This window comes from Lonchura striata, chromosome 16, assembly GCF_046129695.1.
Source record: "Lonchura striata isolate bLonStr1 chromosome 16, bLonStr1.mat, whole genome shotgun sequence".
Taxonomy (NCBI): Eukaryota; Metazoa; Chordata; class Aves; order Passeriformes; family Estrildidae; genus Lonchura; species Lonchura striata.
In genome coordinates, this window is record NC_134618.1 from 9,234,627 (window position 1) to 9,261,825 (window position 27,199).

Here is a 27,199-nt window from a genome sequence, read left to right on the forward strand (position 1 = left end):
CCGTGCTTGAAACACAAAATTATTTTCAGTAAAGAGTTTTGTGTTTCAAGCACTGCGTAAAGTGCTTGAATTTTTTTTCTTTATTGAATTTTCTTTATTGAATTCTTTGGTTTTTTATCGAAAATAATTTACTTTGTCGAAGTGACGTGTCACTAGCTACGCCGACAAAGGGTGCCAAGGGGCAGCTGAGGACCGATAATCCCGGTTGGAGGCATCACCGGGGTCGGGCCGGGGTCGGGCGCGCCCCGGGGCGGCGCGCGGAGCCTCCGCGCCGGCAGGAGGCGCTGTGGCGGCCGGCGCGGCCCTTCCGGCAGCGCTGGCTGCGGGCGGCGGCGCTGAGGGGATGCGGCCGCGGGCGGCGGCCGCGCTGCTCTGCGCGCTGTGCTGCGCCCTGGCGCGGGGCTCCGAGGATATCGTCGTGGGCTGCGGCGGCTTCGTCAAGTCCGACGTGGAGATCAACTACTCGCTGATCGAGGTGGGCGCCGCCGCCCGCCTGCCCCGCTGCCTGCCCGGGCCGCGGTCGCAGGTGGCGGTGGAGCTGCGGCTCTTCACCGCGGCACTCTGCAGCCTGCTTGCCATAAACCGCGTCCTGCTGCCGCTGCGGTACAGCACTGCCTTAGAAAGTGCCTGGTTCTAGCGCTCCTCGCCTTTTAAAAAATATCTTTGTGTCTGTTTTGTTTGTTTCTTTTAGATTAAGTTATATACAAAACATGGGACTCTGAAATACCAGACAGACTGTGCTCCGAACAATGGGTATTTCATGATTCCTCTCTATGACAAGGTAAGACACAAATTCCTGCGCTGTCCGCTCTGTGCTGGAGGCAGCAGCTGCCTCCACCTGCATCTGCGGCAGATTAAATTTCAGAGCAACACCTCCATGAAACATTTGAAGCAGGACATCACTTAGTTTGGTTTGGATCAAAGTTTCAACTGTTTCTTTTTGTAAAGCAACGACTTCGTTTCCCAGTGCTAATTATGAAGAGAAAAGCCAGCTAACTGTGGCAGCAGTGTTGCATTTTTGCTGTTTATTGGAATGTCTGCAGCACTGGGAGCCTGAATTCCTGCCAGCAGCTGTGTGCTGTAGCTGTACAAATACTGCACAACAAGTGTAGGCTCCTACAGAGTACAGATAAAGCTTTCAGATTTTTTACCTATGGAAATAAATGTATATGAGAAGGTGTTTTGGTATGACTAATTTGAAAATAACCTGAGTGGTTAATTGCAGATATTAAAAATGTTTTAAGGAAATAACGATCCACGAAATTCAGAATGTGTCAGTAATTTGATGTCTACTTAGACTGGAAAGGTGTTTACATTCAAATTAAATTAAATGCAAGCTACTCTGAGATGGTCAAGGTGTTTTGCTCTTTTAAGGAGCTAGTTAACTTAGGGTTCAGAAGTAGAAACACAAAATGGTTTGGGTTGGAAGGCACATTTGAAGGTCATCTAGTCCAGCCACCAAATAATTCCTTCCCTTCCCAATCTGAGAATGTAATGTACTTTCTGACCCTGGTGATTTCATTCTTAGGCCTTTGAGCCTTTCCAGGGATGAAGTTTGGGATATATGTGGCAGAACATACATGGTGCTCTCCGATACAAAGAGAATATCTAATTTTTAAGTATTAATGTAATTAATACTCTTTTGGATCAGAGCTTTTAAAAGGATTGGAATTTTCTTGTCCTGTGTTTGGGTCAAACAGTCGAGTATGACCATGACCCAGTGGAAATGCCAAAGGCTGATTTAGACCCCATCTGTTGGGCAGGTGGAGGTACATTCGAACACTTTGTAGCACTGAGCTGCTTGACTGTGAGCCAGGTTTGTGCTGGAAGCAGGATAAACCTGGTGATACTTAATTTCTGCTCTTGGCTGGGTGTGAGCCCAGCATCCCAGCCTGTCTGGGTAGATAGGGCTGCTGCTTTGAACAGGGAGTCATAAGCAGGAGGAAAGGAGAATGGTGGATATTGGTACACTTGAGTCTTGTGTTCCTCTCTGCAGCATGACGCTTGTGTTCTGACTTTCTTTCTCATCTGTTAGCTAAATTTAGATCAATGAAGACAGTTATTGCTTTTTATTTTTCAGGGGGATTTCATTCTTAAAATTGAGCCTCCCCTAGGGTGGAGTTTTGGTAAGTGGTTGTGTGTCTTCTTACAATAGGACACTGTGTCTGCAGTGTGGGACTTATCACTAACTTGCAGCTGGCAGGGAAAATGGAGCACTTTTCCAAACCTATAAACCATACTGCATAGTTTAGTAACTGACATGTACTTACTGTACCAGGGGAAAGTAAAGCTGGGTGGTAGACACTGACAAAGTAACCCTTGAACTGGTTTGAAGGAGTGTGGGCTTTTGACAAAAATGGCTGCAGTGGGAGGAGGGAAAGAGGATTTTCAGAATCAGGATTTGGGGGTGCTTTACCTTTGCTGAAGAAAGGCTTCCAGAGCAATGCTTGCCATGCTTGGATTAATACGTTTCTGTGGCAGCTGTGTAAAGCTGAAGCACAGTCTCTTTGTGGTTGCTCTCTCACTATCATGCTGTTTCTTCGTTCTTCTCTTCCAGAACCAACCAGTGTAGACATCCATGTGGATGGCATTAATGACATTTGCACAAAGGGAGGTGATATCAACTTTGTTTTCACAGGATTTTCTGTGAATGGAAAGGTTAGACTCCTTTATCTTTATTTATTCCACCTTATGCTAATTCAACCTTCATAAAACATTCAAATTCAGCTCTACACATTATTTTCATTCATTTATAGTTCTCTTTCTTTTTATTTTGACAGGTTCTCAGCAAAGGTCAGACATTAGGTCCTGCTGGAGTTCAGGTTGTACTGAGAAATGCTGGCAGTGACATGAACATACAAGCAACTATTACACAACCTGGAGGAAAGTGAGTGTGGGTGGTGCATACTTAATTCATCTGTTCATTTGCACAAGATCCTTTCAGTTCTGCCATACTGACTGGGACTGTAAGAGTTCTGAAGTATTTTTTCTAATATGTGAATAGAGTCTGAATTGTTTTTCTGTGAACAGATGTTTGTGTCTGTTCCTGAATAGACATAATCCCTTTCTTGTCTTGCAGGTTTGCTTTCTTTAAAGTGCTTCCTGGCGAATATGAAATCTTTGCATCGCATCCTACCTGGATGTTGAAAGAGGTTAGAACCTACAGAAACTCTGGTTTGCCCACTTAGAGAGGATGGATCTGCTAGACCTTGCTTGGATCAGTTATTGTGAGGAAGGGGCTTTGTGGGTGAACAGGGTTACTGGAGTTTTTCTACATCTAATTCAGGTAGTCAAGAAACTACTTCATATAGACCCGCTTTGGAGATGGTGAAGCCAGCCAGGGAAGGACTGGCAAATGAGCTTTTGCTTTTCATCTTCTGATCCTGTACATTTTTTAAGAATATTGTAGCTTAAATTCTTCTCCCAGACTGCTTTTTTCTTGAGGAGCTCTGATATCCTGATAATTTCCTAAATCAGTGAAGCAGGAAAAACAATGTTTTTGAAAGTATCTTTGCTTTAGTGTCTCAGTGCCTTGAGTAGTCTGGAGACCATCTTTGAGTTCTGCTGCTTTGGCTTCTGTTCCTGTTGTTGAATGTGCAGTCTCTGATTGTTCTTTAGGGGCTGTAAAGGAGACTTGATGCCTGCTTTTGATGTTTGTTTCTGTATTTCAGTCAAAGACAGTGGTGCGGGTGACAAGTTCCAATGCTTATGCTGCCAGTCCCCTGATTGTTGCAGGCTACAATGTCTCTGGGTCTGTGAGGAGTGATGGAGAGCCCATGAAAGGGGTCATGTTTCTCCTTTTCTCTTCCTCAGTCTCTAAAGAGGTAATTGTTGATCAGTACCTTTTCAATAGGAGGATGGTTATAAATAAGAAGAACCAAATAGTTTCTAGATTCATATTGCCCTGATACTCATCTGTCCTTCACTGGCTTGTACAATCTCTTAAACTGTATTTTTGTGTTTGGTTCTTTTGTGTGATTTCATTTTCTTTTTCCCCAACAAGGTCCTTGCAATCCAATGTGACCTCCATGGAATTATTTCATAATTCATTGTACAGTAGCTGTAATTTGTCTTCAGCATGACACCTTTATTACTCTTTGCCCTTTTGATGGGAAGACAAAGTTCCACAGCTTCTATTGCCACCTTACAAGTGCATTAAGAAATGAGTGTGAAACATTTGGTCATGTAGAGCTGAGCTCTGTTCTGCAGTGTTAACCCTGTCCACAGAACTGAAGTCAGTTAAGACACATGGTACAGTTTTGGGGATGTTGAATTTCCCAGTGTACTGTCCTTGTTACCATAAAGTTGATTGTTTGCTGTTTTTTCCTGTTTTACCTATACATGAATTTTAAGTCATGTCATTCAACGTTGCCTCTAAAATGGTTTTATACTTCCCATCAGCCATTCACAGTTGAGTATTTTGAACTGTCCTGTGTCCCTCTTCCTCCCCCTCCCAGTTATTTTCTGTGTTCTTTGAGACAAAAAGTCGTATTGCATTTATTACTACAGGATGTGGTGGGCTGCAGTATTTCTCCTGTGGATGGCTTCCAATCAAGAGATGAGTCCTTATCCTATTTGTGCAATGTTGTATCAAAAGAAGATGGATCTTTCAGCTTTCTTTCTCTGCCAAGTGGGAAATACACTGTGGTAAGTAACTAGAAATTAATTGCTTGTCTATTGATTGGGTTGTTAACTTTTATTTTCTAAACCAGAGTGTGCTATTGCCACCGCCTCTCCTTTAAGCAGTTTCCTTTTTTTCCCCATTCTCTTTCTTACATCTGGATGTTGTGGGAACATGTTCTCTGTGCACTGCCTGGAGTGATGGTCCTGCATTCTCAGTCTGTGCTCTACAAATGGGATTCAGGCTTCTCCCATTTCTTTAATCCTTCTAGCAATCATAGAGTCTGTAAGCTCTTGCACTTCCAAGTATGCTGTATTCTGACTAGGGGGTTACTTTCTTTCTTTTCTGATAGTTTCATGGTTTCCATCAGTCTTGAAATATTGCTGATATTTGTGTCTCCATGCCTGTGAGTAATTTTTTCCAGGAGGTTTGCAGCTCATTTGACCCTTGGTAGAGGTGTCTGATATCAGTAAGAACATGGAAAATGGTAGAGGAAAACCATTCTGTCATCACAGCTTAGGAGTCAAAGCCATGTGTCTTCTTTCAGATACCATTCTACAGGGGAGAGAGAATCACCTTTGATGTTGCTCCATCTAAATTGGACTTCCTTGTAGAGCATGACAGTTTACAGATCGAGGTAAAGCCTGCAGAGGGAATAATCCTTTTGTGCCACTCATTCCTGTAAAAGCCTAACTGATTTTAGAAGAAAACAGCAGCATTGTGGAAATACTTCTTTGTAAGAAGTTGAAGGCACTTTTTTATGCACAGCAGGTAGAAGACAGTGTCTAGTACTGTGCTGTGTTTCTATACTTCGGTCCCTTTTACTAGGAAGAAACAAAATAGGGCAAAGCTGTCTGCTGTGTTCACTTTCATATCCCTGTTGCAAACAGGTAGTAATCTTCCAGGTTGCCTATATTTCCTTGTTGAAATTGTCACATCTGTGGAGAAGGGCCTGTAGGTTTTTCTGGTTTGCAGAGTGCCTTGTGTAATGGCATTGTGATCTGTGACTGTGAGCTGCAGCAGTGCAGATAAACTGAGAATGTGTGTTTTGTGCTAAGGGGAACAGTATGCCTGGAGATCAGTTTGTACTTTTACAGTGATTATCCAAGTACATTTTTTTCCTAGAGCTGTAAATAAGTTTCCTTTATTATGTGCATGGGGAGAAAATGGTATTGATTGCTGTAGGTATGTGTTTGCAATTCCTGAGTAAAGAATTATGTTAATTTTTTTCCCATTCCAGCCTGTTTTCCATGTGATGGGTTTCTCCGTCACAGGCAGGGTGTTGAATGGTCCTGAAGGAGAAGGAGTTGCAGATGCCACTGTTACTCTGAACAATCAGATTAAAGGTATGCAGTGCTCTTGATCTTTCTTGCAGCAGGGAAGCCTTTATGAAACTCAAGTATAGGACTAGTGTATGATGTGGAATTAACCCTTCAGGATAATGTACTGCTTTTTTTATAATTTATTTAAAATATTAAAGTGGATTTCATGCATTTCATGAATATTGCATTGTCTGGTTTAGATGAGAGCATTAAATGTTCATTAGTTTGGCAGTTGAAAATTTCTTAATTGCTTTCAACCATATGCCAGATTGTACTTTGAAATACAGAAATGAAGGTTAATCTAGTAAAAAAGCAGAAAACTACCTGTTGCATAATATGAATTAAAAATGGCTTAAAGCAGGGCATGTCCTGGATCTGTTGATACATAAGGTTAACATATGGTCTGGTTTTTAACTCTTGTTGTTTGTTACAGTGAAGACAAAAGCTGATGGCTCTTTCCGCCTTGAGAACATAACAACAGGTACATACACAATTCATGCCAGGAAAGAACATCTGTTTTTTGATACTATTACTGTCAAGATTGCACCAAATACACCTCAGCTGGCAAACATCATTGCAACAGGGTAAGGACTGGTGTCAGGATGAAAATGCAATTTTATGTGTGGATGAGGCTGTGAAAAAAGGTGATCCTTTACCATGCCATGCCCAGACTTGTGTTGCCAGGAGCTAAATGCTGCTGAAGAAATTAAAGGTGAATAGAGCAGCATGAGTATGTGTTTTGTGCACTGTATTTTTCTCAATAATAGTTGGGGTTTAGAACATTCTCTTAATAAGCTCTCTCTTGCAAGTGAAGACACTAAGGCATGGGTAAATTAAGAATTTTAGAATGGTATGTAAACCAAGAAAGCAATAGAGAAGCTTTCTACCACTTCACTCTTGCACAGGAGGGTATCTGGAGTCACACAGCTGTTTGATGCAGTGTTGTACCAAACCTCTGCATTTTACTGCTCACTCTCAAGGTCTTTGTTGCCTTACCTGAATTCTTTTTTTTCTTGTTTGATGCCTGTGAAGGCTGTGCAGTGGTGGGAGATACAGCATGAGCTAAGGAAGATGAAAGGGTCGTGATTCTGTGTCCAGGACTTCAGAGAAGGAAATAGTGGCAGTGTTCTGGAGAAGTGAAAACTTGGAATTTACTGAGTCAAATAGCAGTCAGCTTGTACAGACATAGCCAGCCAATTAGAAAAAACCCTGTGTGCTGCTAAATGATGGGGTACAGTTTATTCAGTAACTAAATATGTTGTGCTCTTGAAGGCAATAAACAAAACTTAGCACCTTCTAATTTGTCATCTTGTGCTTTCACAAGTGTAGGTGTCCCAAGGATGTGTTCCAGTGGATTACTGGAATAACTGGATTACTATCATATTTAAAGTTTTTGACACAAAACGTTTGAAACTATTTAAAACCTGAGGGGAGAAATCAGTCGGCTGCCTAACACAAAATCCTAAATCCATTGCCTGCTTAGCACAAAAAAAAAAAAAAAAAGAAAAAAGGCTTGAAGTGATTGGGTTGGTGGCAGGGAAGGGTGAAGCAAGTTGCTTGCAAATCTCTCTTTCAGGAGAAACCCTTTCCAATTCAGATGTTATTACCTCAACCTAGTGAGGTTTACTTTTTGAGGAAGTTCTAAAACAAGTGGTTTTTTATGATCTTTGTCAAATCAAGATATTTGTTCTGATGGCTGGCTTTTATTTTACAGGTTCAGTGTGTGTGGCCACATCTCAGTTACTAGATTCCCTGACACAGTCAAACAGATCAGTAAATACAAGGTAACCATGATACCTGAAGACAAAGACAAAGCATCACTAGTTACAACAGAAACTGACTCTCATGGAGCATTTTGTTTCAAGGCAAAATCGGGTTTATACAATATTCAGGTAAGAATGAGCTTTCATTTCTTCATTGTAGGCCTGTCATGGTGTTTTAGAAGATTTTGAAATTTTGGAAAGCATGTTGGAGAGGCTGGTTTTGCTTTGCCTGGGATTTACAGTAGATTTCCATTTTCTAATTTCTGATAAATGCATTGAAGACAGCAGAGTGGTGTTTTTGGACTGGTGTCTGAAAGGTGGTAATGCCTTGATGTCATATACCTCTCATTACTGTCTACAGGTAATTATTCCAGAGGCTGAGACCAGAGCAGGGTTGGCTTTGAAACCCAAAATGTTCCCGGTCACTGTTACTGACAGACCAGTGATGGATGTGACCTTCTCTCAGTTTTTGGCATCTGTCTCAGGGAAGATCTCTTGTTTAGGTAAGTCCATAGTGAAAGTGAAATGGCAATGGAATGGAGAACTTCAGCACTGCATGTGAGTGAGTGTTGTTGGCATCAAGACGCTGTGGTTAGTCCCATCAGCAGATACGTAAATGTAACTTACAGCACATGGAAAAAGCAGCTCTCCTTGGGAGAGTTGTGGCCTAGTAAGGTACCTTAACAAAGTTTGGACTAAAGTTATGTACCTCCTTTTAATACTTGCTAGGGATAAGCAAGCCTTCCTTCCTCAAAAGGTGGGTGGGTTCTGAAAGGAAATGGTCCTGACTGCTACTGTATATCAATCAGAGAAGTATTGGAGGTAAAAAAGAAGTTTACAAAAAAAGGGGAAAAAAGCAGTGTGTATAAAAACTGTAGGATAGATGTTAAAGCTGTTGGCAGAAGCTTTCAACCTCTGTTCTCTTTCATAAGCTTTTCTTTCTTTTAATCTAAGGTTCCCTCCTGATATTTTCCTTGATTACCCACTGATTTTAGCAGATGATTGGAGCCTGATTTTTACCCTTCCTTTTTCCTCTCGGAATCCTCCCTGTACTTTGTGTTCTGCCTCTCGGGTGTTTACTTGGCTCTTATATCTCTGCAAAGTGAAGTGAACCCAGGGACTTAATGTTGATCTCAGGTTTTTTCTTGCCATTAGATAAAGAATATGATTAACGGTCCCGAAATCCTGCAGCATGCAAAACCCCATGACATGTACCTAAGAAGCAAGTTTTAACTGGCCCCACGCTGTGCTGGGAGGAGTCAGCATTTGGGTGTCGGTAGAGGCGCGCTGGCGGGTTCGGCGCAGCCTGACGTGCTGTGTGTCCCTCGCAGACGCGTGCGGTGACCTGATGGTGGCGCTGCAGGCCGCGAGCCGCCAGGGGGAGAAGCGCAGCCTGCAGCTGGCCGGCAGCAGGGACTCGGTGCCCTTCACCTTCGAGGGCGTGCTCCCGGGCAGGTACAAAGGTAGGGCAGGGCAACTGCTTGGGGGGCACCTTGGTAGCTCAATCTGTGACCTGATCCGAGCACTTCTGTTATCATGGATGACTTTTGCAGCACTTGAGAAAAGCTGGAAAAATACCTTACAACAGATTTTCTTAATGTTGGATGTTTAAGCCCGTGTCAGCCCAAAGGTTACTGCTCCCCTGAGTTTTAGGGACTGTGTGGGTGGTGTGGGGGTAGTGGGCTTTATCGTGAACTAGCTTGTCCCAAGCCTAAGAACAGGGACACACTCTAATGCTCCTTCCAGAGTGCTGCTCCTAAGAACAAGCTGTATTTTGGCCAGCCTGCCTTGGCCTGTGAAAATAAATTGTTTTCTAGGGAAAGATATAGAAGGAGTATATAGATAACACTCTTTGTAGAGGAGTGGGAACATCTTTCCACCAGGTTAAATTTGGGTTAGGTTGTGATGTCCTTTGGGCTTCTTTGCCTGTCACAATAGTAGTGCCCATTGAGGAACCTTCCAGGTTGGCTAGGCTTCATTATTCCTTTTCATAGCACAGCTTTCCTGATGGATGTGGTGGGTTCCTGGTGATGCTGCAGTGCTGGGAGCTAGGTCTGTTACTCTAGGCATTGGTGTGTATTTATCTTTGCAGATTATTGTCAGGGAAGCTAGAGAGACACAAACTTTTCATATCACAAAACCTTATTTACTCAATTCTATATTACTGAAATGCTTTGTGTGGTATATATTCTAGTAAGCATTGTACATGAAGACTGGTGCTGGAAGAATAAGTCCTTGGAATTGGAAGTCTTGGAGGAAGATGTGTCAGGAGTAGAGTTCAGGCAGACTGGATATATGCTGAGGTGTTCTCTTTCTCATGCAATCACACTGGTACGTAGGAAACAAATGTTCCTGTATGTTTTTAATGACCTTGTGAGGCCAGGGTGGATTATGCTTGGAATCAAGGCTTTCTCCTGTCTCTGGAATGTCACAGAGCCTGGGAACATTGATGTTTAGTGTGCTTCAAGATTTGTCTTTTAACTTTGGTTACATGGTCTTGTGATGTTAGGTGTTACAGAAGAGGTGGCATTGATGTATCTTTAGGCAAATACTGTTTTTATTTTGTTGTTTGGTAGTTGTTAATAGTGACTTATGCTGTGGCTTCACAGGAGTTTTATCAGGATGGAAATGGACCAGAGAATGTTGGTGTTTATAACCTGTCCAAAGGAGTTAATAGATTCTGTCTTTCAAAGCCAGGTAACAGATTTAAAATATTTAAAAAATTAAAAATAGCCAGTTAGGTAATATTGCTGGGAATAAAAATAATTTGTTGTGGTTTCTGAAAGGCATTATTTCAATTACATCTGTATATAAATTATCTGTTCCAAGTTCGTAGATTTCTCCATTTCTTCCGCTATTAGTCGTTCACCAAATCTAGATTCCAGAAATAAAATGTTACTATTTTTTTTTATTGGTGATGGAAGCATTTTGCCTTTGATGGATAAAGGTTATATTGAAATAATCTCATTCATATACGTTCTGTTTGTCAGACACATTAGAAGGTGTCTGTGTGAAAGGCAGCAGATATTGAAAGGCAGTCAGATACTGAAGAGCAGTCAAATTTTGTAGTTGTTTCTATACCTGTGCTCTAAAAGTTGACCTTTTCAGTGGTCATTCTTTGCCTTGCTGTTTGTAGGTGTGTATGAGGTGACCCCGCGCTCCTGCCACCAGTTTGAGCACGAGTATTACACCTACGACACGTAAGTGTGACTGTTCCTCACCTTACACCTACCAGCAAGATTCTCCATAAAGCTTCCTTCTCCTGCTTGCTTTCAGCAGGCCAGGATGTGTAGAGGGAAGCTCTAGCAAGGTGTATCACATGTATTTGTTCTATTGCCCTTCCTATCTTAAAAGTAATAAAAGTAATAAGAATGAACTAATGATAGGGCTTAAAGATGCTTTAGTTACTTTAGATGGGTATCTTTTTCAGCCTTCTGTCTGTTTAGTGTTGGGTTTGCCTTGTAACGGAGAAGAAAGTTATTTCAGTGAAAACTGTTGGTCACTTCTGAGAGCTGAAAGGCAAAAAATAGGATAGTAAGATTGCTAAGAGGCCCTTGCCACTACTGCACATCACTAGTGCCATGACCCTCTGGTGGTGGGATTCTGCTCACCCCATTTGTTGCAAGCTGAATAAATGTTCACCCTTATCGCAAGCAAGCAGTGCTGATCTTCTTTGGCCAGTCCAGTTTAATTATTTATTTATAGATTATGATCTGGTGATGTGTGTAATGACACTTTGACATATGAAATCAATCAAATCAACTTTAGCTTGAGAGGAAGCAGAAGGCACAAAGGAAGGAATTGCTTTGGGGCTCAAGTTAGGAAATGTTCCCTTTCCAAAATGTGACCATCCCAGCACTACAGCATTGCTGTATAATTTCTGTATTATCTTTTATAAAGCATTTCAATCTCAGGAGTGAGAGCACAGACTCTGCTAAGTAAGATTTGTTTATTTGGGAAGGGGACCTTGAATTCATGTCTTTGTTCCTTTGATTTGCAGGTCCTCTCCCAGTATCCTGACGCTCACTGCAGTTCGCCACCATGTCCTTGGCACAATTGTAACTGATAAACTGATGGATGTGACTGTTACCATTAAGTAAGGACAAAGAAATCATGGGGCTGTAAAAGGTGGAGGAAAAAGACATTTCTCTCATAAAGCTTTACTCCAGTTTTAGTGCTGCACTGGCTGCTTTCTAAGGGGATGGTATCCTAGCCTGGGCTGCAGGATGTATTTAATGCTAAGATGTGCTTTGAGTTCTTAGGAGAGAGATAAATACAGCCTCATTTTGAGCATTTTCTTATAGTTTGAACGTTGTCCCTCCCTACTTTTGTGTCTTGGTAAAAAGGAATGATTTTCTGAGTTTTATATGCTTCAATGAACTGATGTTTTAGAATTCAGAGGGTATTGTTTTAGCTGAGGTCTGAACTCTTTAAGGCACTGGCATATATTTTTTCCCTTTTTTCTTTCCCCAGAATGAGAATCTGCTGCTTTACAGCATTGTAACTGGTGTGAGGAGGGTTATAAAAGGAAAAACATGCAGAGTGATTGTGCATTAATGCACCAGTTTATGTTTATCTGAAGAGACAGCTCACTAGGGAGCACTGATTTGTGAACAGCTTTAATTGTACGAGGTGCCAAATCTGTCTGGAAGTGTCTGATAATGATGACTATTTTATTGCTACTCTGCTGGTGTCTACTTGTTCTAGACTGTGGCCTCTCAAACTTTTTTGAGTGCAGAAAACATCTTTTCAGAGAACATTACCTGTGTAGCATTGCCTCGAGTTCTCTAAGATTAATGACCCTATCACTGCAACTGCTGGGCAACTCCAGCAGCTGGAAAGGAGACACTGAGACAGCAGATAGCCATTAGGATTTTAAAAACAATTTATTGAGGAGGTGAATATTCTACCAACCTTCTAAGCTTGTTGGGTTTTTGGAGGCTATTGGCTAGTTCTTTGAAGGCAGCTTAGTTGCCACAGCTGTCTCTGATCAATCCTGCCTCAAGCTTTTCAGCTGAAGTCCAATTTGTGAAGTGCCATCAACATAAAGGGAACAGCTCGGGGTTTAAAAGCAAACCATGTGTTTTTACAAGTGTGTCTACCAGACCCATTAACTTTCAGTTAACAAAAAACCCCAAACAACCTCAACCAAAAGCAAAGCTGATTCTCATTAGTTCTTGATAATGGCTTGGTATGTTTTAAAAATAAGACTGTAGTAATGTATTATGAGTACCTTGAGACTGTGTGTGGCTGTACAAATTCTTAATAGGCTTTCAGACAAAGAAAAAATTACGTGTTTCTGTATTGTGTCTGGACTGCAGAGAAAGAATATAAAGCCTTGATAAAACTTAGTGTGATAAAGCAATAGTAACTATGTCTCTTAAAAAGACAGACTAGAATACAGGTGAACACTGAAGCAGGAGACAGAGCTATCCTGGTTATCTAAAGTAGCTGTTGGAAAAGTGATTGTGATAATTTTGGTGCAGTCCTCACTGAGAATGTTGAAGAAGAGATAGATGATAAGATACAAAGGATGATTGGAGTCTAGAAGAAGGAGGAGGATGCAAGATCAAGGAGAGTGAAATAAAATTAATTGCTTTGAGCTGATTCTAAAAACTTGGTTAAATTTATCTAGCAATCTATTCAGTGGACAGTGACAAGAGAGCTGGGTGGTTCAAATGAACAGGGTAGATAGGTGAGAACTCAGAGCTTTTCCTGGCAATTTCTGGCTCTTGGAAGTATTTATGTGTGTTAGAAGTTATTTTCTCCTTCTATTCTCTGCTCTTGACAGGTAGGTTCTGAGACAAAAGTTCCTAGTTCTGAAAAAAAAAAAAAAAAAAAGCAATCTTAGCACTCTTCTTACTTATTTTGTACTTTCTTTATTAAGCTTGTTCTCAGGTTTGACATTTCAGCCTTTCTCTTTTAGTTTAGGTCTTTGTTAAAGATACTGTTGCAAACTGATCCTTTTGCCTAAAAATTTACCACTCCTGTGCTCTTACCAGAATAAACAGGGCAGTTAAAGAGGAAAAATATCCTGGGACTTGTCTGTGGTGGTGTAAAGGCAGTAATTAACAGATACAAGCTGTTGTCTCTTTATAGGAAAGGAGATGATTTTGTTTTTTTCTCCATATTTTCAGGTCATCCATTGACAGTGAACCTGCCTTAGTTCTGGGGCCCCTGAAGTCTGTCCAGGAGCTCCGTCGGGAGCAGCAGCTGGCAGAAATCGAGAGCCGCCGGCAGGAGAGAGAAAAGAAGGGGCAGGAGGAGGAAGGAACAAAGCCACCAGTGCAAGAAATGGTGGAGGAGCTCCAAGGACCATTCTTATATGAATTTTCATACTGGGCAAGGTAATACCAAGCTCCTATAATGGACAAGCTGTATTCTTTGTACTGTTGTGTAATGTTTCTGTCAAACAGAATAGTGATACAATTTCAGTTAGAACAGAGCTGCTGGCCTTTGGTGACTTTGAACTACAAGAAAACTTAGTAGCACATAGTAAGAATTTTGCTTAAGTTGTTACTTTTTTCTTGGAGTATTTAGATTCATTCTTGCACTCTGCTCTACATGAGAGCTTTTGATTTTCTTCTAATTGTATCTTATTTGTGTTTTACAGGTCTGGAGAGAAAATTACTGTAACACCATCATCAAAAGAGCTGCTCTTCTACCCACCTTATGTGGAAGCAGTTGTTAGTGGAGGTAAATATGAATAATTTGTTGTTTGAAAGGATTGGGTTTTTATAGTTGAAATGTATTTGTTTAGATAAACATATGAATAACTTGAAAGGTAATGTTAGGAAAGTTTCAGTTGCAGCTATTTCTTTGGGCCAGTTTAATTCTGGAATTTGGAAGTTATTTGATAAAGGATGCAAGTACAGTTTTCATCAGCAGAATTCTTCTGAAAAACCACCTAGCACGAGAGGAAGGCTGGGTTTCTGGATATTACACCAGATTCTCAAAATTGTTCATAGTATTGTCACCTAGAAAAAGAGTTGTGCAAAAACCAGGTTTCTATTTTGAATTTGTTACTAAATTCAAGTTCCTCATAAAGTTTTTTCCCCCCCTAGATTACAGTAATAAGAATATTCACAAAAAAAAGATAAACTTCAAAATTGTCAGGGTCACAGGGTAATCATCAATTATTGATGCTGCATGTTATGTCAGTGTCCATCTTGTCCTCAGGTTCTTAAGTGAACATATTTTGTTTGAAATCACAAGGAAATGTTAAGTGCCTCTTTTCATGTGACTCTGTTTGCACATTCTAAATGCATTTAAGGGAGGGAAATAAAATTTTGCTTACTGTCATTGAACATGACATATGCTGAACTGAATTGGAACTCAAAAAATGTGGTCAAAGCTCAGTGTAATCTGCCTAGAAGGGAGTTTCATTGCAATTGTCTCCATGTGGCTGCAGTGTATGTAACTCATTGAGACCTCCAGACACTTCAGAAATCTGTAAGGTTTTTTGGGATGTGCTTATAACTTTGAAATGCAGTTATTCATTTTGGTACTGTTCAGATCTTGTAAGATGTGTTGAGAGGCCATGAAATTGTGTGGATTGATCTCTTGTTCTAAGATAAAAGGCCACCTGCTGATCACTTTGGAAGTAGTTAAACTCCTGTTGTAAGCTGGAACGTCAAGTGTATTTTTGACCTTTTTCTTTGTCTTAAATCCCCTTCACAATGACCAAGAGAGTTGTCCTGGGAAGCTGATAGAGATTCATGGAAAAGCAGGCTTATTTCTGGAAGGGCAGATTCATCCTGAACTGGAAGGTGTTGAGATTGTCATTAGTGAGAAGGGAGCAACTTCTGCACTTATCACGGTTTTCACTGATGATAAAGGCACTTACAGGTAATGAGCAGATTGGTTTTGAGCCTTTGGATTCTTTAGTTAAAATGCAGTGGTTACTTGACAATGTGTTTGGGATATCCAGGTGTTCTTTCTGAAACAAGTTCTGTTCTCCTTTTATTTGAAGTGTTGGGCCACTCCACAGTGACTTGGAATACACAATCACTGCTCAGAAGGAAGGTTTTGTTCTGACTGCCCTAGAAGGAACAGTTGGAGACTTCAAAGCTTTTGCTCTTGCTGGGGTGACATTTGAGGTAATGTTCTGAACATTTGGGGTTCTAAATGAATAGTGTGAGCAGTTGGAGCTGGACAGGCAACAAATGAATCCATGTCTTCCAAAGACAAATGCGTGTGGAATTTTGGGATAATTTATTATTTGGATAATAATTTTTGTCATGAGAAAGCAAATCTCGGTGGATGAGCTCAGTTGTAGACCATGACTTGCTATGCAGAAGATACTTGGCAAGGTTTATAGAGTGAAGGTTAGAGCCTGCAAGTCCAAAAGACTGGCTTTATTTGCATTTATAGAGTTGGACCACCCTGTTTTAATGAGTTTTATCCCTCAAGGTGTAAGTGTATTCTGATCCAGCTAGTGCTTGGTTCCAGTGTTTGGGGTGCTTTGTTCTGGCCTCCCTGTGTATTTTATGGAGTGGTAGAGAATGGCTGCTGTGGTGGCACATGCTGTGCTGGGGCTGGGACTGCCCAGGGCTTGGGAGCAGAGGGTTCTGCAGCCCTTTGGTCTGGCAGGAGGGGCAGTACATATGTGGTTAGTTCTGCTCACAGCTGGGTGCTCAGAGCCAGCTTACCTGTGCACTCTGCAAGGGGCTTTTTAACTGAGCCCTTCTCCATAAAGAAACCCTCACTTACACCTAAAATTACTGGTTTTTCAAAAACAGATCAAATCAGAGGATGACCAGGCTCTTGCTGGAGTTCTCTTGTCTCTCAGTGGAGGGGTGTTTCGGTCCAACCTCCTCACACAGGATGATGGCATGCTGACATTTTCCAATCTGGTAAGTTGAAATGATTCTTCAGAGCGTGGCTGTGTGTGGGGCTCCGTTGCCCTCCCAAAGAGGGCTCTCCTGAGTGGCAGGTGTCCTTTGAAACCCTAACCCACAATGAGAGATGCAGATCCCTGAGAAGAAACAGCACTTAAAATCTTAGCAAGTGAAAGATGTGAAATCTAACATGGCAAGGGGTTTCTCCCCAACAGGTCGTAGATGATGTTGATTGATCTCAGTTACTAATTTGCAGTCTGTAAACTTGAAACAAGCCAATTTGTTGGTAGTCATTGGAGAGTCTTTAGGGGGAAGGAAATCTAATTACATTATTGATCTATATGTGTGTAGACATGCTTGAATGGTTTCTATGCAGACATCCTTCTTTTGTGGTCACTTTCCTGTCCTTGAGGCCTTGTGGTAAGATTTTAGGGCTGTAGTTTCCTTTCTCTCTTAACACTTTGTCACCAGGTGGAATTCCATCAGTTTGTTGTCCAATGTGCTTCTGTTTTTCACTAATCACATTTTGTGACAGGCTTAACCTGTGGTTGGAACAGAGGACTTCAGCTCTTAGAGAGCTCTTGCAAAGCAAATTTGTTTGGAGTTGGTGAGTTTTTGCACCACTATGAATAAACAGCTTGTTTTGTGCCTCTTTGCAGAGCCCAGGGCAATATTACTTTAAACCCATGATGAAAGAATTTCGGTTTGAGCCATCATCACAAATGATTGAAGTGCAGGAAGGACAAAATCTCAAAATCCAGATAACTGGTTACAGAACAGCTTACAGGTTAGTGGGGCTGGAATCTGTAGAAAATACTATGGGCTGTATCAGGATGTGTTGTGCCAAATGTGTTTCCTCCCAGCACACCTCTGTTCTTGCAGGTTTGGAGGAGACTTTCCAAGTCTTAGTTTAACGTAATTATGTTGTGTATAAGTACTTTTTTTGGCCTTTTCTCGTGGTTGTGGATATATAGCTAAGCCCAGATGGCAGAGCTATAGGAAGAACAATGGCTATGAAAGCAGTGCCTCAGTGGTACTGGAAGTGGTTTGTGCTGCCTCCAGTGGGGGAGGAGAGGACTGTTCTAGGTGTGGTAGACCAAATATCTGACTTTTTCTTGCTTTCCTTACCCTCAGGGGTAAGAAAGAGCTGTTGTTGATGGAATCTAGGAAACTTGTATTCTTAAAGTTGTGTTCTGAACTGCAGCAAATTCTGATGATTTAAACTGTTTTACACACACATTATAAATACCCCTTTTCTTCTTCCTGCTATGGTAAATACATTAAATACTTCTTCCATCAGTTATAACACTAAAATGTCTTTAAAATACATATTAAAACAGAAACTGCATATCTATCTGTAGCAACTGTTCTTTTTACACCTTCAGCTGTTATGGCACAGTTTCCTCTTTAAATGGAGAGCCTGAGCAGGGAGTCTCGGTGGAAGCTGTGGGACAGAAGGATTGCAGCATCTATGGAGAGGACACAATAACTGATGAAGAGGGCAAATTCAGGCTCCGTGGCCTTCGGGTAAGGAGCAGGAGGCTCTGTCATTTCCTTGTCTGTCAGTGTGACAATGGAGCAGTGACATGGGTTCTGTTCAGTAGCCACTGCTTTCTGTTTTCCCATCATGTTTGCTAGCTCAGACTCCCTTGAGTCTCTGTGTGAAGAAACACAATCAAGCAGTGAACACTGAGCTTGAGAAAAGAGGAAAAGAAAAGCTTGTGGTATAAGTCTGTGAACTTGCTGGCAGCATACTGTGCTGGTCTCCACAAACACTGAGCAGCTGGTGTGACAGGAGACAATCCCCTGGTCAGTGCTTGGGTGACCAGCAGGGAATTGTCATAGGCAAAAAATTTGGGGAAGTGTTTAGTTTCTCCTGTGAAGATACCAACTACCTATTTTTAGCAGGATATTGGGTGTCTGTGTGATGTTGGTTGCACAGCATGTATGTGAAGTAAGCTGTTCTTCAGGGAATGGGGAAGCTGAATTTATGGCACCATAATGGAAGGAATCAACAATTTCCTGAAGTATAAGGCAATGTTGGATCAAGTTTTAATCCTGTGTTTTCCTTCATCACAGCACATGATTTCTTTTAACACTGTGATGCAACAAACTAATGAAAGTTCTATATAACCCTTTCTTATATTCTGACACTAAACACTCCTAGTAGTGTTATTGATCCGAATTTTGTATTTGATTCAGGAAAACTTTAACTGCATAGAGTTAAATGTGTTTGGGTGGTGTATCTTAAATGGAGCGTTAGAAAATTCTCTTTACTACTCTCAAAAATTAAGGTATGTATTATTCAGTGTTGGGATTTATCATCTGAATGTTGCTTTCAGCCTGGCTGTGTGTATCATGTCCAACTCAAAGCTGAAGGCAATGATCACATTGAAAGAGCTTTACCACAGCATCGGGCAATTGAGGTAATTTTTTCTCTTTTTTTGTAGCATCACTTAAATATAAAATGGGTCTGTCTAGGCATTCTGTCTGTTCTGTCAGCAGCAATGTAATGAAGGCATTCTGTTTAGACAAGTGCTTTTCAGCAAGTTAGCTCCCTAAAAACAGGCCCCATATTGTGTGTCAGCACCCTAGCTCAAAACTGAAGTGAGATAAAGCCCAAACAGTAAACAAGTGAAAATGATTCTTTCATAGTCATGAAAACTCTTAATCCAGAAACAAGAGAATAAATGTATGGAACACCTTTCAACATTTTGTGATGTGGAGCAAAGCAGTGGTAGCTTGAGGGTGTTATAAATTGTCATATTGTCCTACAGTTGATTTAGTTATGGACAGAGAGATATTCTTATGTTTTATTGGGTCCAAATCATGCAGTCTTGATGTAGGTGAAATTGTAATTTGGACTAGCACTTTTATCTTTATAAAATGTAGTAATAACTTTGCATTGAAAACTGGTGAAATCTTGTTAAATATTCCACATTAATCAACTGTATGAACATCTCTGTGCATCTCTCAGCACAAGTACAAAATACTGAGACCAATGTTTTGAGATCAGGCAGTCCTGTGGATGTACCTCAGCCTTTTCCAGTATAGTTTATGCTTTTGAGACTTCCAGTTTTAGTTTAGCTTAATGTCATGAGTCTCATGCTGGTAATGCCCAAGTCTGCAATTGCGAGTGGTGCACTCTGGAGAACAGGGACTTGAAGGGGGAATGCTTTTGAGCTTCCGTGTGGTTATTACAGAACAAAATCCACTTTTTATTTAAAATGACCAGCAGTGTTGGTGTTGTGTTAACAGTTGTGCTGCTGTCCTTTGTGAACTGTACCTCTGTTGGTAGAAACCTGACTGTGTTTTATGTTGCAGGTTGGGAACAGTGACATTGATGATGTTAATATTATAGCGTTCCGGCAAATTAATCAATTTGATTTAAGTGGAAATGTAATTACAGCTTCTGAATATCTCTCTACATTATGTGTAAGTTCAAGCCTTTCATCTTTGTCAAGTGTATTTGTTACTGCTTTCACAGTGATTTTTTTTTTGCAGGGTCACTGGAGTTCAGTAGCCAGAGCACACGTTTAATTCAAATTATTACTAATAGTTTAATGAAGGTGAATTTGAATTCCAGACAGAATGAAGATTGCAGTGTTCCTGATGTTTTACTTTAATGTTCCCATTTTTCATGGGAATATGTTTAATAAATACTTCTCTGGTTGGCCTACACACTTTGGGATATACTTCTCTGATTAGGGATGCTTTGTCTGTAGGGGCATCAAAACAGCAAGGGTGAAATGAGTCCTTTGTATCAGAGAACTGTATTAATTCCTGAAACACCTGAAATTTTGGACCTGTATGTCAAAACTTGATGCCATGTTAATGCAGTGATACCATGAGGCATGTAAATTTAAAAGTACATTATAATAGACAGTATAAGACAAATAGGAAAACCGAAATTTCAAAATTCAGAACACTGTACTGTGATCTGAAAAAGCTTGCTAACACCTCTGATCCCTTTAGCTTAGGGCACAAATGCTGGAAGTCTCTGCAGGAGGTGTTAGTGGGGTAGGAGTTACAATATCATTTCTCAGGTTTAAAAACTCCGTAAAATGTTACTTGCCAATATAAATGCAGTGCTTGAATTTCTTTCATACTAGTTTGTTATGCATCTCACTTGCCAAGATCTCATTGCTAAGCTGTTGGGTCTTTTGGGAGACATCCAAAGGAACCAGCACTCAGAGCAGGTGTGAAGGGAAAATGTGTCACCTTCCTGAAGAACACCTGAGCTTGTGTCCCATCTTCCTGGGGAAATTTAAACCCTTGCAGTTCAGCCTAAGCTAATAGGAATTGATGTTAAAAGTTGATTATATGGAAGTTATCCAAGTCTGTGCCTTCTTCATATTTGGTGGGGTGTTGTGTTGCATGTACTGCAAGTGAGCTGTTGATGGGTGCATGTCATCCCCCTGGCCTCCAATGCAGACATTATTTTCTCTGAAGCTGTGCTAATACTGGTTCCAGACACAAGTGAGAGCAGTTTTGTGATCCACAGCACAGACTGCTTTTCATACTCCAGCTATGTGAAATGTCAGACAGCAGCCCTTCCTAAATTATTTCAAGTTCTATAAAAAGACTACTTTGTGACTTTTCACATCCCAGATTAGAATATTTCCAGGTGTTCTTACTCAACAATTCTCTGTTTATAAAAACACATGATGAATTTTGAAATGCTTTTATCCCTGAAAATGTGGGATGTCTGAAATATCTGTTGTGGTGCAGGCTTGGAAAATGCCTTGTTTGTTCTTCTTCCTTCACTTACAGGTCAAGCTGTACAAAAGTGAAAATCTTGACAACCCAATTCATACAGTCAACTTAGGCCTATCCCTGTTTTTTCATTTCCCACCACTACTCCGAGATGGAGAGGTAAGAATATTGCTGGAAAATTAGCTTAGAGCACTTTATTTTTTTACCCTAAGGACACTGAAGTGTAATTTGTGGTGTGCCTGCAAAGCTATATTCATGCTGCACTAACCAGTGTCTTGGAAGATTGGAAGCCTGCTTTGCTGACCTTTGCCTTTAAATGTGATTTTGTCTCAGATTGCTCCTGATGTTGTAGCCTGAGTCTGTTTTTTACCCACAGAATTACGTGGTGCTCCTGGATTCTACATTGTCCAAATCACAGTATGACTACAGCCTGCCTCAAGTTTCTTTCACTGCCATTGGATATCATAAACACATTACACTGGTCTTCAGTCCCACTGTAAGTACTAAGTATTTTCATGTTCCAATGTCCACCTTGGGAGCAATATTTGGTGTTATAACCTGCATGTATTTTGTGTTCTTGGCCAAGCTTTCTATTAGTGTAAATATAAAGAGGTTTATGAGTGGCATTAATTTAGATTTGCTGTGTGTTCAGTTGCCAGTGGAACAGGAGGGAGACATGGAACAGCAGTAAGAAATGAAGGGTGCAGATGTGCCTGAAAGATTCTGTGCTGGCATGGCTGCTGTAGTGGGGTCACAGAGGTGTGGGAAGCATGGGACAGGAAAATCAAAGCACACCGGGCTGACTGTCAGTGGAGACTGATCACCCATGAATTGGCTTTACATAGCAGCACACCTCAGGAATGGGTAAATACATGAGTGGCTGATCCAGAGGGTGGCTTTGAAGTGGAAAGTAAAGTAAATCCTAGAACAGCATTTGGAAGGAAGTCAGATGAGAAGGGCTGGATGTGCCTTGTGATCCCTATTGCTGATGTTTCTTAGAGCTGAGGGATTTCACAGTCAACTGTTAAAACAATAAAATCCATGATCTGCACTGTTTCCAGAGAAAGCTGCCTGAGCAAGACATTGCCCAAGGGTCTTACATCGCGTTACCACTGACGCTGCTCCTGCTGCTGGCCGGTTACAACCACGACAAGGTGGGTCAGGGGTGCTTCTGCTCCTGCCCAAATATTACTGTCCTGTCAGTGGATATGGTGCGCTGTGCTCAGTGAGGGTTATCCAGAGAGAGGTGCAGTTACAGTCCCCTTATGTGATATAAGAAAAGCCACAGTGTAGCCATGCTTTTGGACAATTACCTTCCTTTAAAAAAGCTTGGTCTGAAGGTGAGTTCCTGTGCTGTGGCTGAATTTTGGTTTCTCATTTGATTGCTCTGAGAAAAAAACAATACAGCATCATTAAAATTCAGCCAGACTCATTGATAATAGGAATGAAAATAATTGTTTTATTGGCTTCAGGCATAATCAGACTGGAAAAAGTCTTGCAAGTCTTCAGGTCTAGTCTCTTTAGCTTTATACCCTCCCTAGTTCAAAAGCTCTCAAGAGGAATACAAATATCTGCTATCCAAGCCCCTTGTCTTTGTTATCAAACTGTGCTCTTCTAGTATTTACTGATATGACTGGATTTCTGTTTTACCAAAAATAGAAATTAAATTTGTCTGTTCAGTTTTATTTCCTCTCAAACAATTACTTTAGATTTTGATTATCTGAAACTCCCAGAAGTTGGGTTTGATTCCTCCCCAAGATTTGCTGCCATATTCTAATATCTTTGTAGACGTGCTATTGATGCAATAGAATATGATAGGGGCTACATGTCTGGAGAACCATACCATTCAGACCTTACATACCATTGTAACCACAACTTGCTTCCCTTTTTTTTGCAGCTGATCCCCTTACTGCTGCAGCTGACAGCTCGGCTGCAAGGGGTCCGTGCTCTGGGGCAGGCAGGCTCTGACGCTGGGGGCTCAGAGGATGCCAAGAGACAAACGAAGAAACAGAAGACGAGACGGACGTGAGCTGAGAGGAAGGAATGGGGGAATTGGTGCTCTGTCAAACTGGAGCCTGAGGAGGCAAAGCCACTAAAGCACATTTTTATTCAATTTGCAGACTTGACATTTTTTGTTTTTGCTACATGAGCACCATTTGTCACATTAGCTCCATTTTGGTTGTAAATTTTCTATGGAGTCTATAGATTTCCCTCTTGTAAAGTGATTAAATGAATGCCTCTACTGTCACTGTGAGTGCATCTCTCATACTTGAAGACAATTAATGCCTTTTATTTTTCTTTTCATTGGAACAGGTCATGCTGTCCTTATTGATGATTTATAAAAGCAGTGGTAATAGATAATACTTGATTTCAGTTTCAGTCTTTAGATTCTGGAATGATTTTTCCTTACCTTTTGAAATACTCACTTTAAGAAGCAGCACACAGGAATTCTACTAAATCAGTGTTGCTTGAAACAGAATTTTAGGGGACATAGCTGGACTGGTGAATTATGTCATTGTCACTTCCAGCTCAGCAGCTTGATTGAAGAGTCTGTCTGATTTCAGTTCTTGTCCAGTGATTGTTATCTTTGATTAAGTTTTTGCCCAATGAAGACAAATTCTCGATGTCAAGTAAGGTTAGTTGTGAATATCAGGTAAGTTCTGATGTTCCTACTGCAAAAGCAGTGTTTCAGTTTTAGTTTCCTGTCCAGTGTGATATCTTTAGACCTCCAGTATTCCTGAGGTGGCTCTAGCTGGCTGCACTATTGCCAAAGCTGCACTACTCTTTCCAAAGCTGTACTGTGTACCATTCCCCCTTGGTGGTCACATCTCCTGCTCAGGCCATCCTCAGCCTTTTTCCCAAGTAATGATTGACTTTTTTTTTTTACCTTTTGGGTTTTTTAACTGTAAGGTATGTGAGTTTTTTTTTAAAATCTCCAATGTGTACAGTCCCAATAATGTAGTCTGTAATAAATAACCTGTTCCTTACAGGTTCTCTTTTGATTCCTGCTTCAAGTAGGTAGTTGGACATACACAGTTTAAATGTTAATGGGGCTTTTTATTGACAAATAGTATAAAGGTTAACAGAGCATTTGAAGATGCACATAAATGCTTACAAATACTGCAAATACATTGGTACTGCCAGTAAGTGGCAATGTTTCTCTTTTATAGTACTTGAAATAAAAGTCCTCTTACATTTAAATGTTTAAGCTTACAAACCCTACCATTCTTAGAAATTTGGATGCTGAAGGTTTTACCCTGTTCTTTTTTTTTGCACTTCGTAAGAGTTTGGGCCTAAATAATTAAAACTTCACTTGGTGATTTTGTCAGGACCATAACAAGAATGTAGAATGTTGAAAAAGCATTATGTATAGAGCTTGAGATGAAGCTCTAATAAATTATCATGCTCTACTTAAAGACTTTGAATTTCATATTGCTTTTCCTCATGTATTTCATTGAAATACATGAGGAAAAGACAAGGTGTTCTAAGACTTATGAAAAATTGTACATTTTCAGTACATTTTTATTTTGAGCTGGAATGTTAAGAAAGTTACTGCTACTTTGGGGAATGTATGAGGAAGAAATGCACATATCCATGTGCCTCAAAGGAGTTTCAGGTATTCTGATCTCTGTACTGTGAGACTGACTGATGGTTGAACTTAAACATTGGAACTGCTGTTAATAAAAAGAAAAAAATGACAATTCTTGCTAATTTAATGTTTGCTTCTAAATCTAGAATGTGCCCAGTGTCTCTTCTTAAAATTGTCTTTGCTTTCTGCATCACACTTGTGACTATGAGTCCCATGTTTTGAGGTTTATTCTGTTGTTGAAGTGTTAATATACAAAAACTATATCTTGAAGTTCCTCAGTTGAGAGAAGTTGTACTCTGAGAAAACAAGGAAAATGAAAGCAAGAGATAATTTTTAAAAGCAGATCTAAAAGCCAAGGTATCAGTTTCTTCAATTATTTATAGAAACAATAATCGGACACACAGGCCCGAGCAGAAAAATGAGTGTGGTCTCTGCAATGCTTAGAGCACAAAGCAGGACAGACAAACAGGTCTGTGTCCGTGGGCACTGCCAGAGGGTTTGTACAGACACTAGGGCTGTACCTGGCACCTCTGCAGTGCCCCAGCCCTCACCACAGCCCTGGGGAGAGGGCTCTGCCCTGCTGCTGAGCTGAGCTCTGGAGCATGGACAGCATCTGCTTTGGGCAGCAGCACTCAGTGCAGAAATGGGGATTGGGGTCAGCACTGCCTTCTGTTCTCTGCTGGGGGCAATGCCCAGCTTCACTCACTCTGCATATCAAGGTTCGTTCCAGTTTGTGCTCTTAAGTCTTCAGTACTGGTTGGACTGGCCCTGTCCAAATTATTGAAAATGTCAGTTAAAGCTGCCTGCTGCATCTTTCATTAATTCGTGTGAATGCAAAGAATAAATGCAGGATGGGACTAACACAATATGGTGATTTACTGGAAATCTTTCAAGACTCAGTATTTATTCTTTTTTGCAGGCACAGTAGTGAAAAAATGAATAATTTGTTTGCTTAGTGAGCTAAATATGGGCAAATGGCTGAATTTTGTGGGAAATGAGAGAAAGGCCCTCTGGATGGAGATAGTGTTGCATGTTACTTATTTTTTCTGTCAAAAGTAACTGAATATTACATATATTTGGCTGATTCATCAGTGATGCACAAAACTATTGTTTAAGATTGAAATGGATCATTAATACTGAATTTTACAATTTCTTTATAGATGGTTCAGCTTAATTTCTATACTTCTTTATTAGATGTCTGTCACACTCCAAGAACAAGTGTTTTTGATTAGCATGAGCACCACCAGTGTTAAAGATACAGCAATTAAAAAAAACCAACAAATGTGATTTAAAAGCAAGAAAACAAATACTTAAAATAGAGAGTTCAGCGCTTCCTTTCCCATTGAGGGCAGAATTTCAGGAGGAAATCTCTCAAATCCTTGTTGCTTCTTTATGTGCTGATAAAGTGACCGAGGCTTCCCACCTCCTACCAGGTTACTTTTTACTCAGCAGAACATGAATGTTGCCAGCTTCTCTGAGCCACCAAGGAGAGAAAGAGATGAAATTTAAGCAAACAGGCCATCCTCTGACAAGGCACTTCAGCGCTGTGCTGTTATCCTTTTGTATTTTCCTTTGTATCAGGAAATGACCATACTGAGCAAATAAATAGGCAAATATGTGGGCCTTCAGTGTTGCCCATCTGAGACACCAGTTTAGTTCCTGCTGCTGTTCATCTTCATGTGAATTTTGTTCCTCAGACACTGTAAATGCAATTGTAGAATTAGCAATTCTAATAAATAATTAATATCCCTTTGCTGAGGAAATGTTGACTAAACAGTGAGGCTTTTGAAGGTGAGATGGCTTTAGAAATCCTGCCAGAAATCTGAGAAACCTCAGGAAAGCTGAGGCTGAGTGTGGAATTGAGCCCTGAGATGACTGGTGTCTAATTTTCCTACTATTCAGTATGCTTTGCTTTGTACAGCATCTGTACTTCTATTTTTGTCCACACTGAAAGTAATTTAAATTGGTCTTCTTGGAAAGGTAAATGCAGTAAAATGAGTGATGTAGAAAAAGCCTGAAAGGCAGCAAATTTCCTGAGCTGAGCACAACAGCACTGGCCCACATCACACCCAGTGGTGGATTCACTTTATATGTGGTAAGTCATGTTTTCCTTGCAGGCAGATTAGTGGCTTTACAAAAATCTCTAAAACTCCAGTAAATCTATTTCTGGTGCATTATCGACTGATGCCAGAATTCTCTTTTTTTTTTTTTGTTTTCCTTTTACTTTGAAAAGAACCTCAATGAGTTTAATCTCTGTCATTCAGTCATTTATTTAAACCAGGAATGGGCCCACATGTCCTTGTACAAATGAAGAACAGCTCAAGGCTGATTAGTATTCCCTGAGCCTT

The 27,199-nt window shown here is 40.7% G+C and overlaps 1 protein-coding gene across 2 annotated transcripts; it reads left to right on the forward strand.

Moving 5' to 3' along the window:
* Positions 1-310: 310 nt before the first annotated feature.
* On the forward strand, positions 311-24,963 carry NOMO2 (NODAL modulator 2). Of its 2 annotated transcripts, XM_021539813.3 has the most exons (31): positions 311-475; positions 692-781; positions 2,081-2,126; positions 2,558-2,658; positions 2,781-2,887; positions 3,080-3,152; positions 3,672-3,824; positions 4,510-4,647; positions 5,169-5,258; positions 5,862-5,967; positions 6,377-6,527; positions 7,658-7,835; positions 8,068-8,209; positions 9,038-9,169; positions 9,901-10,037; positions 10,316-10,403; positions 10,843-10,906; positions 11,707-11,802; positions 13,844-14,053; positions 14,320-14,402; positions 15,395-15,554; positions 15,679-15,805; positions 16,448-16,561; positions 17,206-17,333; positions 17,932-18,073; positions 18,889-18,972; positions 19,871-19,981; positions 21,320-21,421; positions 21,639-21,758; positions 22,324-22,416; positions 23,160-24,963. In XM_021539813.3, exons 1-31 carry the CDS (start codon positions 344-346, stop codon positions 23,289-23,291), a joined length of 3,630 nt encoding a protein of 1,209 aa, XP_021395488.2. In that variant the 5' UTR covers positions 311-343; the 3' UTR covers positions 23,292-24,963. The 2 variants fall into 2 exon arrangements, with proteins under 2 accessions (XP_021395488.2, XP_021395489.2); XM_021539814.3 differs by lacking the exon at positions 5,169-5,258.
* Positions 24,964-27,199: the final 2,236 nt, after the last annotated feature.

What these genes read in the sequence shown, in the direction of transcription:
- NOMO2 (XM_021539813.3), top strand. Translation starts at nt 344, where the DNA reads ATGCGGCCGCGGGCGGCGGCCGCGCTGCTCTGCGCGCTGTGCTGCGCC. An exon ending in GCTCCCGGGCAGGTACAAAG is followed by an intron (nt 9,170 to 9,900) that starts GTAGGGCAGGGC and finishes TATATATTCTAG; the next exon opens with TAAGCATTGTACATGAAGAC. An exon ending in TTTCTCATGCAATCACACTG is followed by an intron (nt 10,038 to 10,315) that starts GTACGTAGGAAA and finishes GTGGCTTCACAG; the next exon opens with GAGTTTTATCAGGATGGAAA.